The 20,529-nt window shown below is 40.6% G+C and overlaps 1 protein-coding gene and 1 long non-coding RNA gene across 2 annotated transcripts; one reads left to right on the top strand and one right to left on the bottom strand.

The window, feature by feature from the left end:
- Positions 1-8,448: 8,448 nt before the first annotated feature.
- Positions 8,449-12,506, top strand: LOC124179821 (solute carrier family 25 member 45). The gene is made up of 6 exons (XM_046564594.1): positions 8,449-8,672; positions 9,162-9,277; positions 9,713-9,998; positions 10,348-10,474; positions 11,975-12,093; positions 12,183-12,506. Exons 1-6 carry the CDS (start codon positions 8,633-8,635, stop codon positions 12,434-12,436), a joined length of 942 nt encoding a protein of 313 aa, XP_046420550.1. The 5' UTR covers positions 8,449-8,632; the 3' UTR covers positions 12,437-12,506.
- LOC124180890 lies at positions 10,026-11,591 on the bottom strand. The gene is made up of 3 exons (XR_006870326.1): positions 11,489-11,591; positions 11,155-11,358; positions 10,026-11,034 (listed from the first exon to the last, which is right to left on the bottom strand). It is a non-coding gene; the product is annotated as an uncharacterized LOC124180890 (long non-coding RNA).
- Positions 12,507-20,529: the final 8,023 nt, after the last annotated feature.

Raw genomic sequence — 20,529 nt, 5'->3', positions numbered from 1 at the left:
ATAGTAAGAAAGAACAGTTCAACATACGGTTATTAAGATTGCTTGTCACATCAAAGTGGTCAATGTACAGTAATCATTAGTAGACTGATTAACAGGAACAATATTAGAATTTGGAGTACAAAAATGCATGTTTTGGACATTCGTGGCTGAAAGTTACGCTGAATCAGTGATCAAGTATTACCTGCAGTGTCTCCATTTTTCGTGATATGTATTTTAAAGAGTGTGTCATCGGGCATAGAGTCAAAGGTAATACGTTTTTTTTTTTAAATATTTAGATTTTTGCGCGACTTTGCCTTGGTATCGGTACATACTAGGCCAGCCCAGTCTTCGACTTCCCTTGATGATGTAATTTTGGCGGTACTCTCCAGTTTGGTACACCCTACACATATCCTGGGCCTTCCCTTTTGAGCATCGACTGAGTCCGATTCAAATAAAGCGAAACATACTCCGCAAGATACTAAACCTTTCGCACTGATTCCAGGTTTTGATAGAGGTGGGGATACAGCTACGTAGGCTCCGATTGTTGGAATCGATGTGTCACTGTCTTCAGGGTCAGTTTTGATGATAGCTTACGGAAACTTCGAAAACGAGTCTTCCATGATCGCCGTAATATCTGTTATATTCCTGCTGTTTGCTTCGCAGTGACTCAGATTCACGATATGGTCTGCAGTATCTGTAGCGTCAATCTTGGCCGAAATAGCTTGGGCATCAACTATCTTCGTATGTCCGCTTATATACCCAAGATGTCGTTTTATAAAGGCGACAGCCCGGAATGGCCTTGGATCATTTCAAAGCAAGTGAGTTTTTATTATGTTAAACTCGCTTTCTACTGGTGCACTGCTCGCTAGTACACGACCGTATTTAAATAAATCACGGCATACGCCTGACCATAAAGGAAACCAGCTGCGTCGCTGAGAAGTCGATCTGCAAATTTCGGTAGAAAATGCGCGAAGGCTCGAGCTCCTTCTTCGTATTGTAATACGCGTTTCACTTTCTGGCCGATATCCCTACCCCAAGAGCACCAAAAGATGCAACTATCGCTATTATCAAAGACAGTATCCAGTTCGGGACGCATGGCAGTCGGCGCATCACTTTCTTCGTCCTGAGTTTCGAAGGAAGGATCAATCCAGTTTCTTAGCAACTTTCCATGAATCTAGCATTAAATTGGCTTGGCATGAGGTAAATCTCCATCAGTTGTGGAACGTGCTACTGTTAATATCGATTTAAACATTTTCTTCGCGGTGTCAATGTCACGAACCGGTATGAGTCGCCCAAGCACAGCTAAGCAGAAAAATTTGATACGTTTATGTGAATCTTACAGAAGATTCGCATACATTTTTATAAAATGTGCTACATCGATCCGCATGTAGCACGGTGGCATAACTGGATCACTACAGGCATTGGCGTAATCTTCGATTGTCCCTTATCCTGTGAAGCTTCTAATCGCAGCTGTCAATAATGCCTCTGAAGAATCGCAAACCACCTCCTTCAGATATATTCCACCTTGAAAAATCCATTCTGGCAACCAAGTTAAAATGGCTACCGTCATGTGCCTTTTGCTGATCATCTGAGCAACTGTACTTGGCCATGTTGGTTATTTACGACTGCTTAGTACAAAAACGGATGGCTACTCTTTGTTTCATCACGTTTCTCCAGTTTCCGCACCACACCACCAGTCGCATCGACACAAATACACGTTGGCTCCCGCTTCGCGTAGTCTGTAAATACGTGGAGCTGGTGGTTCATCCAATAATGGAGGAAGAATGGATCTACACCTACGCTGTGAGTAGAATTTTGAAACAGCTCCAATTTCATCATTTGCAACGCATGCAAAGGATCACGGTCCAAGTAGTACAATTTTTCGTACTCATACTTCGCGTTATAAAGAGCACTTTTTTTGTAGAAAATAAATGGCTCCAAATCGCCTGTCCGGACGCATCCTCTTATCAGTCTGTTGTGCACGGGATATGAGGGCTGATTTTGTGCGTAAGTTTTCCGCAACGCGTTGTCTTATGGGCGCTTGTAGATAATGTTTCCTGCATTTTCCTGGGCCTTTTATGGCTATGCTATCAATCCGAACATTCTCGTCATGAGTGTCATCGGTAAGTAAGATTGTACACGTGATCATCCCTTTGCAATGACACCTACTTACAGAACACTAGTGTTATAATTAAGGCATGACTCTAACTGTATGTTAATGCCAGAACGAGAGAGTTAATCCCTCGCGAAATTTGGTGTACACTTAATTTTAAGATTTTGAAATGATTGACATGCATCCCATGCAATTAGAAAACGTCGAAAATATTTCACGTGAGATGTTTGTTTCCGTAGATTAGTCATATTATTTGGTAAACTGTTACGTTCGACTATTCATTCTTCTTTTAAAATATGTAACGGTTTGATGATTAAATATTGAGAACTCGGATATTGTGGAAATTAGTTTCAAATTATAAAAATAATATACCAAATTTTGCTCTGCTACGATGAATGAAATTGATGTTCATAGTCAGGCGTCTTCTCGTAGAGTCCCCGGTTACAGCGGATTTCCACTCTCACCCTAATCTTTGTCTTCAACGCCGCGTCCGGCTTGACACGGTACTATTTGACTCTCATAGTATACATGCTAGTCATTGTACCGCGGGTGCCATCCTTGGTCAATTTGGCCTAAGAAAAATTATAGACACATGACGATTGAATGGTTTCGTAAATTTTATCCGAGATCCACTCTTCCCAGAGACCTGGCCCCAAACCCATACATTCACGTTCACATTATTTGGCTCTGGCTACTTCTATACGTTCATAAATTCTCGTTTCCATGAATTCGATATATTCGTGTCGATCGGCCCAAATTGTGAACTTGTACGATCCAGGTTCAACACTTGAGTCATTCTTTTTGTTGATGGAGACATTAGAAATGATCAAGTCATCTACGTTCGAGGTTTTGAACTTGAGATGAACGGGATGCGTTTGCTGCCGAATATCGTTTCTGCATACCATAGAATACAGAGTCCCTGGATTTAATTAATTATTCAAATCTTTCGATACCACTTACCACACCGGATCTAACTTGGAAACCACCTTTTTCCTCATATAATTTGGTGTTTATGCTTCTTGATAACACTAATAACTGTTTCCCGATCCACATTGGACGGTTTTCCCACTGGGTTTACTATGTTTTCACAACGATGTAAACTAAAGTACGATGTCTAAAGTCCACAAATTAACGAACGTTCTATTCGAAGACTAGCGAAAGACTGAGCAGAGGCACCTCGGTTCTTTTAAAACCGAAATGCGATAAAAAATACCGAATTGAATACCCGTACGAAGCGAGATACTCTAAAGGAAAATGCACGGAACGCAGGATACATTTTAGCGCCGGATACATTGTAGTGCGCTGGCAATGTCTTCAGCTTGCACTGTGAGTTACAAACATTTTTTGTAAGCCAAATTCATAGAATTTTGATTTTGAATATCTGGTGATCCGTGAAAAGCATTCTTATTAACAAATATGTAAAAGTTTCAACAATATAGTGCATTATATAGTGGAATACAGTTAGAAGGGTAAAAATGGTACCATCTCAGCTTTGACAGGTAATACGTACAGAAATAGTTTCTAAAAAATTTTAATTAAAAGAAAGGCAAGGTTGACAGAATCAAAAGAATATGATAACTAAATGGCTCGGCTATCACAGCAATTCACAATTAATATTATACCCGAGATAAAAGTAGATATAGGTATCAATTGACAAGTTCAGGATGACCAGGCGTGTGAGTCGAAATCGTGCCAAGTCAATAATTATACAAATTCTTCTCACTTTCATTTTAAACGCCTTTTCAAAATTTGGAAGCGCTTATCTGAACCATATCGAAGTTCTTTTACTTTTAATTTTTTGTGATTTTACATTGATTCTTACGGAAAACTGTCAGATTCTATGTAAAAAATTATAAAAAAAATTGAAAGTAAAATAACTCCGGTATGGTTTAGACAATCGCTTTGAAAGTTTACACAGGTGATTAAAATAAAAGATGAGAACAATTTGTATGATAATTAAATCAAGCATTAATAACGCCACCCGTAAAATATGAGAAGCGAGACGGCAAATAGGTACACAAGGGGTGAGAAATTATAAAAATGGTGAGAATTATAAGAAATATGTGAAGCACAAAAATTGTAATAGTTATCACATTACCAAAGTTATCAGAAATATAACAGGTGCAGGGACTGTATTGATTACGGGGTAGATTCAAGGAAAAAGGTCAGGTAAATTGTTATTTGAATTACAGCGGAATGGGGTCTATTGAGATAACTAGCCAAATAAGCAGGTAGATAATTATTGTTATAGAAATTGACAGATAGTACGTAGTCTCTAGTTTGCGGTAAGTGCGAGACGAGGAGTGATAGTATTCAGAATAGCAAAAGATAATTTCGTGATTAAGAAAAGTAATACTCAAGAGAATTAATGCGCAGCGTACTACAAACCAGAGGGACTACAGACAACTACGATCAGCGGTATTAGCGAAGAAAATAATGAAAAAGGTTGTTTAGGTCGTTTGACCAGAGTTCTTCTCTAACTTCAATCGGGATGGGATGAGTGAGTGAGAGGGTGAATAAATAAATAACACGATTTCGCGGGAAAGACAAGACGCTTGCTTCGGCATAAAAACCCTCACGGTGCAGAGGGAAAAGCCGAAGCAAGACAAGTGTTTATTAACTGCAAATCAGATCATCATAAAACAGGATAATACAGTCGCTGGTGCGTTCCTTGTCAACTAGATTGAATGATCATTCAATAATCTTAAGCCAACTTATCTAAGTCTCCATGAGAAACCGTGCTCCGCAACTTCCACGCACTCGTGGAAGCAGGGAATGGGGAGCGTCATGGTGGCCCAATGCCGTGCAAACAGCGGTCCCGACGTCTCGGGAACCAACGCTGAAGTGCAATGACGCTCGCCCGGGAGACGGGCACCCCCGGCCCAACCGGAGGGTGAACCACGTCTCCCCCGACCGTGTTAAACGGATAAATCTTAAAACTACGCGAAACGAAATAATCGACGTGCGTGTCTAAGGAAAACCTAACACCTCCTACCTATTCGAGCGCTCGAGACTAACTAACTTGCGCTGCGCCCTCACCGGCCAAGCGAACGTACGTAACTGCCGATTCGAGTATCGGCCCACGAATTTCTGGCGTGGACAATAAGTACGTAATTTGAATTACTATATAACGTTGAACTACTTGTCGTGTGGAATAAGAAAGTAAATTTACTGTTGTGACTCTTTAGTCACCTTATACATGGTAAATAGGTACAACATACGAATATAACGAAACTAAAGTATTTGCTGTGATAAATTTACAAACTAATATAATAATAATAAAGTTGCGCGAACAAAGGTGTTATCCAATACGGCGCAATACTCCAAAGTCAAAAGAACGATGAGCGATGCCGCGCAGCGATATAAGATCGCTCACGCGGTACACTTACTAAAATTAATTACTCAGAGATAATAGGTAAAGAAACAGTTATAAGTTAATCGGAGAAGGTATAAAGAGATAGTAATGCTCAGTGGTTGAGGTGAGAATTGATAAACTAGCAGGTACCGGTTGTTCCAAAGAATAAGAAGTAATTACATCTCAAAATACGCTAAGCGGTATCAAGCGATCAAAGGTCTTTTCTTTCAATCCGGTATAATGTGAAACAATGTTACAGTGCTGTCATGCAGCGATATTAGATATTTAGGGTATTCTAAATGAGAGAGATAATAAAATAAAGCAATAGTCACTAACAATGCGTAAGTAAGAGTCAACCAGTCGCGACGTTACTTGCGATAAGAAGTAGAGAAGAATAAAATACGAGCCCAAGTGGCTCACGCAGAGCAACTGCAAGAGAAAGAGACAGAGAGAGAGAGAGAGAGAATCGATGTAGTGCAAGTAATTTCGTGGCTTCTCAAAATAGAAAAGGAACCTCACTTACGTGAAAGAAGATAGAAACTGGTATAGAATACGATATAGATGCGATAATGATACGAGAAACTTTCTAACGAGAACACGTCTGTTTACTGCGAAAACTGAACGTAGAGTGTCGAGACGAGCAGTGATCCTGGCGATTTTCGTCGTGCTGCTGTCACGTAATTCTTCCTCAAATCTGCGTTATTCTAATTGGGCCAGCAGGTTGCGTAGGTCGGGTCTGTTGGCAGGGCGGCGATAATCCCTCGTCGCTTGTTTTCTTCTCCTTTCCTGAAAGGTATCGAGGTATCGACACGTCGGGCGGTGGTCGGAGATGTTTCCATCAGCTGTGCTGTATCGTTGGCAAGAGGGGAAGTCGTACCTCTCATGTGTTGCGCTATTGAAGTGTGCGAGAATATTGCGTTACCGATGTTTTGGACTTGCAACCGTTTATGCTTCACTCCTTGCTTTACTGGTACTCCCCACTGTGACTATTTCGTTGGCGGTGCATCCCGGCACTTGCTCATCGGAGCCCTCATGCCAAAACGGTCTGGTGGTGATGGTCCTCAACCCGGATCTCCACACTGCATCGACCAGATTAACGTGGTCCGCGTAGTCGAGCGTGACCCACGCCACAGCCCTTCGATAAGACAGTTCATTAAGGCACAACCGTCCTTGTTTATAGACAACGGGTAAGTAGGTGTCGTGGTCGGTTCAGCTCCGGGCTGATAAGAATCGTCGACGGGAGGCTTCTTTGTGCTTTCGACGCACAGCCCTGTACGTCGTCGGCGATGCATCCGAGCGGTAGAAGCGTTAGTTCGTGATTCGGCTTCTGGCCGATAAGTCTAAATAGTTAGAGATCCTGATTGTGCATCACGCATGACCTTTTTCGCAAACAAGGTAGGCATCCATCTGGAATGGCTTCAGCGATATTCGTTACTCCGTAGTCGGTGGTGGCCGGCTGTTGAGCTGGTACGTGACCCCTGTCAGGCAGTGTCCAGGTATCTCGAAGCGGAAGTTTCGTAGTCATTCTCGTAGGGCGTTACAAAATTAGAAAATATAATAGAATTAGTTTAATAAGGGAATTTCACTTAAATATAACTAGTCGTTCTTTTTAGAGTATTGGCCTCAGACGTGCTTTCGTTGTATTTAGCGATATTTCGTAAACAGGGAAGTGCGATATTTAAACCATGTGACGGGCTATGAAATACCACGTCACAGTGGCTACAAGCCACGTATCTCTTTTTGAACAACCGTTACAACATTTTCAACTTCACCTTTCGAAAATTTACCAATATAGTCAATTCTCACTTCTTGAAATTAATTAAATGTGCAACAGTGCAAGGTCTAACTATACTCGCTTCAACTTCCTTTGATGCGGAATAGCAGATTACAACTATGAATATCTCTTAATAACGGTAGTAATGGTAGTATGTATAGCCGACAGAATAAAAATTGACTATACGGATAATGTTGCGTTGGAAATAGGATTAAATAATTTGAAAGCCATCGAATTATTCCTCTTGAAAATCAGTTACTGAAAAACAACCGTTGATTTTTTAGTAATATTATTTATGTAATTCTGAACATTTCAAAATTTGCGAGAAAAAGATTTTTCCCATCTTTTCTAGCGCTTTGAAAAATTACGAATTGACCATAATCAATATTTAGCATTTCAACAATTGAGAAGAAAATGTGGTTTGATAAGTGCATTAATATTATACAGTAGGTAAAATAAATTTTTTCAGCTGTTTTTTGTCACATTTCTAAAAACTTGTATTATTCAAAGACAATCTTAGCAGCTTAACAAAATTTGAAATAAATCCACAAGTCATCTGTTCTTCCTTCCACTTAATTTTCAACAAACCTCATGATAAATTCATTTTCATTGTTCATTTTTATATTATTTAAGAACTTCCGTAATTGTTTTAATTAAAACCCAATTACCACTACCCATATTTTGGAAAACACTCGTAAAATAGGTTCATTCTTCTACGTATCTTCAACGTGCTTCTAGCAGAGAAAAAAGTATTTCATAATTTATCGGATATTTTCAAAACTTGAGATATCCAATTTTTTATCTCATAATTTTAATAGTGCTCAACAAAGCAAACAGAAATTTTTCACAGCAACATTCTTTAAATGATTGGAATTAAAAATGGAGTATTTCAAAATTTTACCAAAATACAACTCAAAAGTCATTTCAGAGATGCTACTATCGCCTGTAAAAGATTGTATATATTTATATAAATATAAACGATACACGCTCATGTATTCGATTGGCATATATTTGTTCGTTGTACCTTTTCAGCGTACATATTGCTTGTATGGGATTTTCTCAACTTTTCAATTTCACAATAATGACGGTATGTTACCAACGTTTTGCACGCGATAGTTGTTGGTTATGAAGGAATTCTGTTACCATTGTGGTCAGCTGCTTGGTTGATAATAGGTGAAACTGCTAATACCCCCAAACCTGACCAGACCCGATAAACTATTACGAAAAATAACCCAAGGTTGTGAATCTTTATTTGTTGACAAATAATTAATTCAGTGCCGAGTTTTCAAGTGGCTGTTGTACACACACAAAAATCCCGGTGTAAATTAATTGTCTGTCAATCAAACTTAAAATTAATCAGTCATGTAGATTAGAGTGAAAATTCTACAACTAATGATGCAGGAATGATGCTATGGATGACTTTTGTAATTTTATTGCTGGTTGGGGAGCCGGTGAGTCTCTGACAAGATGTATCCAAGCATTACTTTATTTATAGTTCAACATGTACAATATTATTTATCTGTATTTGAATAAACATTCAAAATGGTTATCACTCCGGCAGTTTTGCGAATAAGTTCAAAACTATTCGTCTGGAGACTTCATTCATTCAAATGAGTTATGGCACCTTGAAGGTTAGAATAAGTTAGGCTTTTAGTGATCAGTGGCAAACCCGAAACCACACACGCAATCTACTGCTAAGAACGCGGAGAGTGAATGATCGCCTTGAGGGCTAAAATAAATTAGGCTTCAGGTGAGATTTGACGATATTATAAATTTGAAAAAAATATAAGATTGCTGTACGAACTGTGCAATTGCCGGATGAATAATTTAATGCTTTCTCGTACGGCTGCTAGATGAATAGACGCAACGTTATTAATTTGTTAATGCTCCCAAATTATCCATGAAGTGAGACTACTTCTGTGTGTCAATAAATTTCTTAGGAATTGTCGGGCTTGTGGTTGGGCATCCAATGGATACAGTTAAAACCAACCAGCAAATGATGAGCACCAAAATATCCAACTCTCAGATAGCATTAGATATTCTTGAAAAGGAAGGGGTATGAACTACTTAATTGCTTCAGAGCTCTTTGGTCAATTGTATTTTTATGTAATAGAGGTACCCAAAGAAGTGTTGCTATTGTTGCAGCCTCAGATTTGAGCATATTACGCACCTTACCAAAGTTTATTGACCCCAATTTTGAACGTAGTAATGTGTTCTATACTGTAGCTATTACTTCATACAAATTTCAAAGCAAATTAATTTTCGTAGGCTATGTAATGTGCTTGAATGTGGAGCACCCAAGGTAGAATTTTGAATCACTCGCAGTAAGAGCAACGCTTTTCACAGGTATCTTCATATTCATTAATAAGAGTAGATAATTAACCGGCAGAGAATTGAAATTCCTAATCCAGAATATATTTGCAGTTTTCACATTGAATTTTGGACCTGTAATCGACATATATCGTATAGATGATTCTATAATACTGTACAGGTTCATGGACTCTATAGAGGGATGCTTTTTCCACTCCTGTGCTCTGGAACTATAAATGCAGTATTTTTTGGGGTCTACGGATATTGCTTGCGCAATTTGCAGGAACTAAGAGGTCACCCTGCCAGTTTGAACATGCCCACTACATCCAACTGGTACCTGGATACATTCTTAGGCGGTTGCATAGGTGGACTTGGCCAAGTCATAGTATCGTGTCCCAGTGACGTTGTCAAAGTTCGGCTTCAATCCGGAAAAGTTATCTCATTTATTTACATCATATCAATGACAAAGAAATACAAATAATTAGGTGCATACTTCCATTGGACAGTACAGAACGTTACAAACATTTGACACAACAATACGCTGTTGTATCATCTCATAGCATATTTTACAGATAAGTGTATGGATTTGGTGAATGCCACAGATATATTACAGAGAAAAGACCAGAAGTTAATGATTCACGTGCGACATGTCACATCCTGTAATTTAATAATTATAACAGTTTAGATGCGTAATTTGATTCATTTAATTTTGACTTGAAATCTATTCTATTTGATTCACATTTTACTTTTTTCTACATATGCTTACACACTTGGGTGCAATATTTTGTAATAATATTCTAAATATATTCTCTACAGGAATATACCAACCAGGGGATGAAAGCAAACTGTCGAAAAGACCGAAAGCTATATTAACTGGTGTGGATATTTATACGAAAAATGGCATCCGAGGTTTTTATGCAGGATTAGTACCTATGTTGTGGAGGTCAGTTCAAAAAATTGTACAGTTATCTCATTATATGACGAACCGAGGGACAAATTGGCAATGGGACTAAAACTAAAAGTTAAAATTGATCTATATACTTTTGAATCATTATGGATAGTCAATATGAAGTTAGCAATCAGGGTTGGCAGTCTAGCCGAAATATGCAATTAGAGTTAGCAGCCAAACATGCTAACATTGATTGAACTAATTGTAAGACGGTTCAGCTTAACAATCTGAATTTTGCTAAATCTCACAAGTATCAAGTTAGTAGCTTTACGTTACGAAACGTTGAAACAAAAATTAATGTTTAGCACGTTAAGGGAAACTTCGAAGAAGACAATTTTCCAAAAATGAATGTATTTTGATTTATTATGAGTTCCTGAATTTCAGACAATCCTAAAGTTATAAGATGCTCATTTCTTCCAACAATGCATCGGTAAATCAAAATTACAAACGTCATCCTCATCAGATTTCTTAGGGAATTCAATTTGTGAAATATTCAAGATATATCGTTTTATTCAATTCATTTTGGCGATCACGCTGAAACAACAAGATTTCACCTACACCATGCATAATACATATCAGACGTATTATATAACTCGAGTTGAATAAACAGACAACAATTCTGTAGTAAGATTTTGGGGTTTTCAGGATATTCGACGAAAACATATTCCACTTACTTCGAATAGCAAGGTATCACGATGTACAGTGGTCCCTGTTTATATCGCACATAAGAATGTTTGATTAATCGTGAATATGACTTTCTCTATGATTGTGTCCTCAGACTGTAGCTCGATTGACCAATAACATCATATTGAAGTTACTAATGTTATCGTAACGATTCATGCTAAGGAAAAACTGTCATTTCGCCATTTTGGAATTGTCTTAAATTCAGTAAACCGTATTAAAACAAAACACACTCATATTCCCGAAATCTTAGTACCTTAAAAATCATTCAAAATGAAGAAAATAGTAATTTTTTCCCATATATTTCATCACGATAACGTTACTAACTTCAACCTCGTCCAATAACTCTTTTGTCCAACCTCCTTGAAAGATTGCCTTTTCACACATGCGAAGCGACCGCAAAATTTCCTGTATTGTCATGCACGCTTGCAAGCTGTGGAACATACAAATTTGTCCCCGCGGCCAAGTGCTCAATACGCAGCCAAAAGTCTAAAAAAAAAAGTTTCTAGTTAGGGTTTTTTTTTCATTGGGTTGGTTAAAGACGTGACTTTTTCTAGGAGGGATGGAAATGGTTGTTATGTGAATATGAGAATGAAATAATGTATGGTGCGATAAATGTCGCCTGAGTGGCTACAGAATAATGCCTGATTGTTTTAATAAAATAGAATTTTGAAAAAGGTACGTCGGGGCGTAACAGAGGTTTTCGGGTTAGCGAGGTTCGACTGTATTGAACTAACTGGTAATACTCGATGTAAATGACTAATTGAACAAAATATTTAGTTTGTATTAAAACTATCTTCCTTCTGAAATTAGAGACGTTTTGGGCAGTGGTTTGTACATATGGTCGTATCAATACATACGATTCAATTATCACGGGTACTTAGACTTGAATCCAGGAGCATTCGAGACACTAATGGCTGGAGGTATGGCGGGTGAGTATTTGATTTGCTCTTATGTTCATTGGTCTATAACCAAGCATCTAGCGAGTTGTAAACGTTTCTGAGGCCATTAAATCACATAGGTGTATTATCCTGGATACCAGTAGTACCTTTGGATACGATTAAATCCAGAATCCAAGCAGATGATGTGAAGAATCCAATTTACAAAGGCATGATACATTGCGGGACACAACTACTCAAAGAAGGTGGTTACATAAACTTTTACAAAGGATTTCAAATGATTGCTTTACGGTCCTTCATTGTTAATGCAACTATGTTCTATGCTTACGAATGTATGCTTGACTGCTGGAACTACATTCGAATAAAACCACGTTAATGACAGACTACTCAAAGCTGCTGTTATTCGTATTGATATGTGTGCCACAATGATAAATTTCTCGAACTGCATGATATCAAATGATCCATCACTATACCTATTACTTTATGTTTACTGTAATAAGTTACGAATAGCTTTAATAAATATTTTAATTCTATACTATAAGTATTGTTACCTATTTTCCTGTGCACTCAATCGCGTAGGAATTCTGAAAGCTTTCTGGAAGAATTCTACACTATTACGTGGTAGCCAAATTCCATTAATAATAATAAAAGGATCACATGGATAAATAAATGAAAAGGTGTAACGAGCTGAAGTCGTTATCAGAAAATTTATACAAATTTTACGCGATAAATATAGTGTATGTGGTATACTCCATCTGATAATAATGTAGTTGCATATCAGTGCCCAAGAGTAAACGCCTGAACCGGAAATTCATCTTATGGATCGACGAATGGATGATAATTGAGACTACAGTATCAGTATGCATTTACATCTTAGAGCGTACTCCAGATTATAAAAAATTTATTCAATCTCTAAGTTGTTGAACGAAATTAAAACTCTATTTCGAGCTAATCGATGTTAAAGTTATCATGTTCAGTCATTGCGGGCACGCATTGTCGATTTAATTCGTGCGCTGATTGGCCTGGTGTCACCTTTTAAGCCTGCCCATTGATCAGCTGATATTTTATTCAGGCGGCAATTGGTCACTGGTTAAATGAAGAATGTCGATAGCCGCAATTGCAAGTTATTTCACTCTGCGAAAAAGATATCTAAATTTCAAAATTGACAATGCAACTGTCGTTAATGTTGTGACCTGAGATACGAAAGGACAGGCAGTTTGATTCAGTGACATCAATGTGAACATGACTTTGAATTTACCGTGTTTTATAGCGGATCAACAGAATAAACGATGTTGCTGCTTGTGGAATATGTGAAAGCGATCTAACAATAAGTTTATAATAGGTATGCTGCACATTATTTGGATCAAAATATAACTGTTCACTTCGGCAAATGATTGAGACTGCTCGAATTGCACTGCTATTCTGATTGCATGATTTGCATTGTCATTAATTTATACAACACCCTCGACAGATGAGTGCTATTAATTTTATATTACGATATGGGCTTGTTGAATTCTAAAAGTGCCAATTGGCAGCTTGAGGTTAGTGGCTGAATTTAACATGTGGTCATAAATTATTGATACAGAAAATTAATCAACGTGGGCTTTTTATTACAAAAATAAAACGAGCCAAATTAATCGGTAATCCAATCTTAAAAATTTTATCAGCTGATTATTATTGACATGGCAGAGTTTACTCAAAAGTGAGATAGAAGAAGAAAGAAAGAGAGAGAGAGAGAGAGAGAGAGAGAGAACATTTATTTGACTCTGGAGCAATGCTCCCTAAGGAGCAAATTACAACAGGCAAATTACAAAGAATACATGTATATCATAAAATAAAATAAAATAAAATGCAATCATATAGATAGTATAAATATAAAAATAAAAATAAAAGATATAAAAATATAAATAAAAAATATAAAAATAATAAATATACATAAAAATATATAAAAAAAAAAAAAAATTGTAAAATATAAATATATAAAAATATTAAAATATAAAAAATGAATTAAACTTCAAACTAGGGTTACAATGGGGATTAAAAGTAGATTACACTCCGGTCAATCACCCGGACATCCCAGCCTCGCGCTCCTCCTCGGATAGCAGATACTTAAAAACAAGATGGTGAAAAGTTAAAAGTGTGGAAGCACAAGTGATTTCTGGCGGCAAGGAGTTCCAGAATTGGATTCCAGTAACCAGAAAAGATTTCTGGAATGTAACTGTCCGGGCAGAGGGGACATAAAGCGTGTCTGTCCGGGTCAAATCACGGCGTCTCACCAGGTCAGACCTAAGTTGAAGCTGGTCACCGAGGAGTCCCGGCTCACCCAGACACAGCGTTCTAAAAAATATACAGCCAATAAGAAGCCTTCGGCGGTTAAATGGTCTGAGCCAGCCGAGACCTCGCCGGTAAGCTGAAATGTGCTCGTGACGAGGCACCCTTAGTAGGAATCGAACACAGTTGTTGAGTGAGACCTGAAGTTTGAGTTCTAGCCCTTCTGATAGATTGGTGAGTGCAGCCGCGCAGTAGTCGAAATGGGGGAGGACCAGGGCAACCACCAGGCGACGCCTTAACTCTAGAGTAAGGTGATTATCGTTCATTCGAACGCGATAGAGGGCACATGCAGCCTTGCTGCACACCTGTGCCACATGCCGAGTCCACGACAGGGTACTGTCAAGCATGACCCCGAGGTAGCGAAACACTGGCACAAAGTCAATAGACTCCCCACGCAGTGAAGGTGTCGGTAGTGATGAAAAGTCAAAGTCGTTGATAAACTTAGAGCTACCAAAAGTCATTGCCCTGGTCTTACCCGCGTTCAAGCGCAGATGGTTTTCGAGACACCAGGATACGATAGACTCAACATCCTCATTTAACAAATGAATACCTTCGGCGAACTGTGCAGGCAGACAACGAAGGTAGATCACCAGGTCGTCAGCATAAAGTAGGTGCGAGCAGTGACGAAGACATGAGGGTAGGTCGTTTAGAAAGAGCGAGAACAGGAGAGGACCCAGAACGCTGCCCTGCGGAACACCTGACCGAATGAAGAGCCAATCAGAGAGACCATTCTCACCGTCGCGAACCGCTTGGAGGCGGCCGCTTAGATACGAACAGAACCATGAGATCGAAGTCTCCGAGAATTGCAAGCCTCGAAGCTTCTGGAGCAGTAATGAGTGGTTAACCATATCAAAGGCCTTGCTAAGGTCGAAAAACACAGCGATAGTGACCATACGGTCGTCTATACCTTGCCGGATGTCATCCACTAGTCGCAGCACAGCGGTCTGAGTCCCCATACCTTTCCGGAAACCCGTCTGACGCGGGTCGAGTAAGTTATTTACCACGAGATACCGCGTTACCTGGTCAAAAACTACACGCTCTAAAACCTTTGAGATAGCGCAAAGTAGTGAGATCGGTCTAAAATCAGTGTATACTTGTGCACTACGCACTTTAGGGAGAGGTGTCATGTACGAGAACTTCCAAAGGGAGGGGTATATACCGTCACGAAGCGAGGTGTTAAAGAGAGACACGATGAAAGGCATAATTAGCTGACTAAACGACTTATAGGCTTGGATAGGCAGATCATCGGGGCCGTGCGCGCGCGTAACAACTCTAGCCATAGCATCACCAACACACTGTTCATTTATACGACAGAAGGAAAATTGCCCGTTCACCCCAGTGAGATTTCGAGAGACGGCGGCATGTAGAACGCTGGGAAAGAGATCAGGAGGGGATACTGACGTAAAGTATTCATTCAGTGACGATACGGAAAGGTGAGACGGAAGCACACGGTCTGCAGATTTACGGTTGGTTATCCCTAGCCGATCTATTACCCGCCAGAAAGAACGAGTATTTCCGGAAGCAACGAATTTCGATTGAATGAAGGCCGACCTAGCTATACATAGTTCTTTTTTAACGTTCCGGCGCAGCGAGACATATCTCTCATGTAGTAGTGGTTAGCGAGATCGCTTAAAAGCCCTAAAACATGCGTCTCTATTACGCATTAAGCATCGTAAGTCCTTAGAGATCCAGGGCGCTGCTGGGCGCTTTGCGACAACTTCTTTTATCGGCACAAAGTGTTCAATAAGGCTATTCATGAGAGAGTTAAATACAGATAATTTGCAGTTAATGTTTAGCTGATGTTCTAGAAGCGTCAAATCTAGTGCAGAGACTATACCAGCAGCGCCATCGAGATCGGCTGCATCCCAGCACCTATAACGAAAAGACCTCGGCACGAGCCGCGGCACCGCATACCTAATGGACACATATATAAGGTCGTGGCCTGAGAGAAATGGCTGCGCAGATTGGCCCCAGGTGGCCAGGGAGCTATGTACACTGACAGCGCAGACGTCCAGCCATGTATGCGATGACTGTGTGTGGTGTGTTGGCGATAAGGGAACGATGCGGAAGCCTTGTGATGAGAAGAAATCGTTGAGATGAGTAGAGTCGTAGGATAATGACAGTAAATCGGTGTTGCAGTCCCCGAAGATACAAACTAATTTGTAGCGGGGAGCGAGTGCTACCAGTTCCGCTTCGAACAGATTCAGGAATCCGACCTTTGGCGGTCTGTAGACTACGGACACCAAGATCTTAGGGCGGCCGACAGCCCACACTTCAGCGATAAGAAATTCAGGGACTCCGTCTCGCGCCATCAAAGCTAAGGAGGCGACAATCTTCGCACTGAGTTCTTTGCGCAGAAAAAGGCCAACGCCACCACCATGTCGCGCTCTGCGGTCTATCCGGAGGATGGAATATGAGGCAAGTGTAATCTGGTCATCCTTGATGCGATCATTCAGCCATGTTTCTGTGACGGCGATGAGGTGATACGGATTTAGTCTGAAAAATTCGCGAAACTCGTCGATGTGCGCCGGAAGAGACTGCGCGTTTAGGCAGCAAGCGTTGAGTACCGGATCACAGGTGGTAGAAGGTGGGGGCGCGCGAGAGTTCTTTGAATCAGATGGTCAATCCAAAGTTTTCTAATGTCTTACTATAACGACTCATCCATGAGGTGTGATCCTCCTGAAGATTTTCGGTAGCTGACATTATATCTTTTGGTTAAGTTCCTCAATCAAGAGAGAGAGAGAGAGAGAGAGAGAGAGAGAGAGAGAGAGAGAGAGAGAGAGAGAGAGAGAGAGAGAGAGAGAGAGAGAGAGAGAGAGAGAGAGAGAGAGAGAGAGAGAGAGAGAGAGAGAGAGAGAGAGAGAGAGAGAGAGAGAGAGAGAGAGAGAGAGAGAGAGAGAGAGAGAGAGAGAGAGAGAGAGAGAGAGAGAGAAAATGAAAAATATATAAACCAAAATAGTATAATATAAAGTAAAACAAAAATTAAATAAAAATAGACACAAACTCAATGCAAAACGTATATACAGAGAGAGCAGCCACATTCTACGCACATAATGCATCATACAGCATACATCAGACATCATACAATACATCAGTCGATTTCAATCATTTCACAAACATCACCCTCGTCGCACACGCTCAGCCTCTTCCGCTCGCAGATATTCTAACAGGGCAACACGAAACACCAGCAAGGTGGACGCTGATGTGATTGACGGAGGCAAAGAGTTCCAAAAGTTAACGCCAACATACGCAAAAGACTTTTGATACGTCACCGTACGAGCCGACGCGCGACGGTAGGACGAGAGTGTCAGTTCGCAACGGGTCACGGCGACGCGATGCATACTGACTTGGCTGAAAGCTGTAGAATAGGCCAGGAAGCCCTTAATGTATGGCCTTATAGAAAATGCAACCAATAATTTACAGTCGGCGATCGCGCAAACCGCGTTTGACAAAAAACATAGCGCACGCAATTGTTGAGCGCAACAGAAATTTTCCTATATAGGCCTTCAGAAAGATTAGTGAACACTCCTGCACAGTAGTCAGTTATCGGTAGTACAAGAGATGCGACCAGGCGCCTCTTAAGCGTAACATCCACGTCATAGGTTGTCATCCTCAACTGATATAGAGTAGACGCGCTACGTTTACACACTTTAGTAATGTGTTCCGTCCGTGCCGGTCTTCGATCTATTATAACCCCAAGATATCTAAACTGGTTACAAAGTCAATAGGATGACCCCCCAGACTGAGAGGAGGGAGCTGCGTTACACAGACCGCGTTTACATATTTAGAGCTGCCAATGACCATAGCTTTATTTCTATCTACACAACAGTCTAAGACGGTTTCTTGCACTCCACAACCCGATACTCTCAATATCAGCATTAACCAAGGCTAACGCTTCGTTCACTTTAGACGGCAAGCAACTGAGATATATTACAAGGTTATCTGGGTAAAGCAGATGGCGATACCGCGAGAGGCAATGGGAAAGATCATTTATGAAAACTGAAAATAGTAACGGGCCGAGAACACTGCCTTGCGGTATACCTGTCAGGAGTGGACGTAGCCGCGAGGTGATACCACTAGAATCGTGAACCACTTGCGTACGGTCAGATAGATACGAGTTGAACCACTCAAGCACATTGTCAGATAGTCCGAAAGTTCGCAGCTTCGACAGAAGTAGCGCATGGTTTACCATGTCAAACGATTTAGAGAAGTCCAAAAACACCACGAAAGTCACCATGCGATCATCAATCGCAATTCTACAGTCATCCACCAAACGCAAGACGGCTGATTGTGTTCCCATACTATCACGAAATTCAGTCTGATGTGGATCGAGATAATTACCGCGCGCAAAATGCACCGCGAGTTGATCATATACTATCCGTTCAAGCACTTTAGAGAGCGCGCAGAGAAGCGATGTTGGCCTAAAATCTGACGGGCCAATGGGATCGCGAACCTTCGCTATAGGCACGACAATTGAGGATTTCCACAATAACGGAACCGATGCCGTTGTTAGGAGAGAGTTCAGAAAATACACAATCAGCGGCATCAGTAGATTTTTTAATGTCTTAAAAGCCTGTATCGGAAGGTTATCAGGACCACATGCACGAGTTGTAATACGTGACAGCGCACTGTTGACACATCTGTTTGTGATCGATGAGCAGATGAAGGATTCTATCTGCCTCTCGGCAAGGTTCTGTACCACTGGGCCATCATACTGCACAGTCACAGTACTAGACAAAAAGTTTCCATTAAGATCATCAACCATAATCCCACTAGGTAAAGCAGCCGGTGGTTTTTTACACTTGGTAAGACCGAGGTTGTCCATCTCACACCAAAATGATCGCGCAACACCACAAGTATTGAACCGCTCTTGTATGTGACCAGTCTTGGCGGCTGCTGAAGCACGCTTCACGTCTCTACGGTACACGACATATTCGGCGAAAACTTCCACACTGCTAGATCTCTTAAAGGACCGGTAACAGGCATTGCGCTTTTTCATCAGGCTTCTGATGTCTAGCGATATCCAAGGCGCAGGTGATCGCCACAAAGTGAATTCCCTGACAGGTACAGCACAATCTATTACCTTTTTCATAAGGTTATTGAAGATTGACAACCGTTCATCTATTGATGGCAGCAACGCAAATTGTGAGAAATCAAACGCAGATAAGGCAGATGCAGCATCAAAATCAGCACAATCCCACGGCCGGTATCGAATAACGCGTGGCTCCTGCTTAAGCACACCATACCTCACAACAGCATATATAAGATCATGCCCTGAGAGAAATGGACTCGACGGGACTCCAGGAGATTAATATTGTTCACAGCACATATATCGAGCCAGGTATCAGAGGTGGCAGTATGATGAGTGGGCTGCATTGGCATGATATCATATACCTGTAATATCGAAAAATAGAAGCGTGCGAGTATGCACAGGCCATTAGATAGTTTTAGGTATAGCAATAAGGTCTTTTGTACGGAGTGTAGGAGAAAGTATGGCGTTGAGGGATGCAAGAGTGGAGTGGGAGGTGAACGGGGATGAAGGGTCAATTGACCTGAGTTCAGAGTTCAGTTCTGACTGCGTTGCAGACAAAGACGTGTCACGCTTATGTACTACACTGTAATGAACATTTGAATTAAAGCCTGAACTTATTCACATCTAGAGCTAAGAACCTGTATCCCACCCACATCTCAGGGATAAGTATACTACATACCTGTTACGCAAAAAATTCGCTGAGATGAACCGAGTCATAAGCTCCAGATGTCAGATCCGCATTGAAGTCACCGAGAACACACGAGAACTTATAGCGAGATTGTCGCCGAACAAGTTCGTCCTCAAATATATCGAGATTACTAATTTTAGGGGGTGTATATACGACCGCGAACACAAACTTCATTCCAGCATCAACGCTGACTTTTATTAAAAGGTATTCAGGATATCCATCCACTGGAAGAGCAGCGGACGTAGTAACGGTTGAAGAGCAAAGTTCCTGGTGTACGAAGAAGGTAACGCCGCCCCCATGTCGCCTTCGACGATCAACCCTGTGCAGCCTGTAAGATGGCAACATCACCTGTACGTCCAATATCCCGTCGCTGAGCCAGATTTCGAAAACAGCAATCACGTGGTATGTGATTAGCCGA

Source organism: Neodiprion fabricii, chromosome 4, assembly GCF_021155785.1.
Source record: "Neodiprion fabricii isolate iyNeoFabr1 chromosome 4, iyNeoFabr1.1, whole genome shotgun sequence".
Classification (NCBI taxonomy): Eukaryota; Metazoa; Arthropoda; class Insecta; order Hymenoptera; family Diprionidae; genus Neodiprion; species Neodiprion fabricii.
The sequence above is the reverse complement of the archived record's forward strand: the minus strand, read 5'-3'. Positions and strand labels throughout refer to the sequence as shown.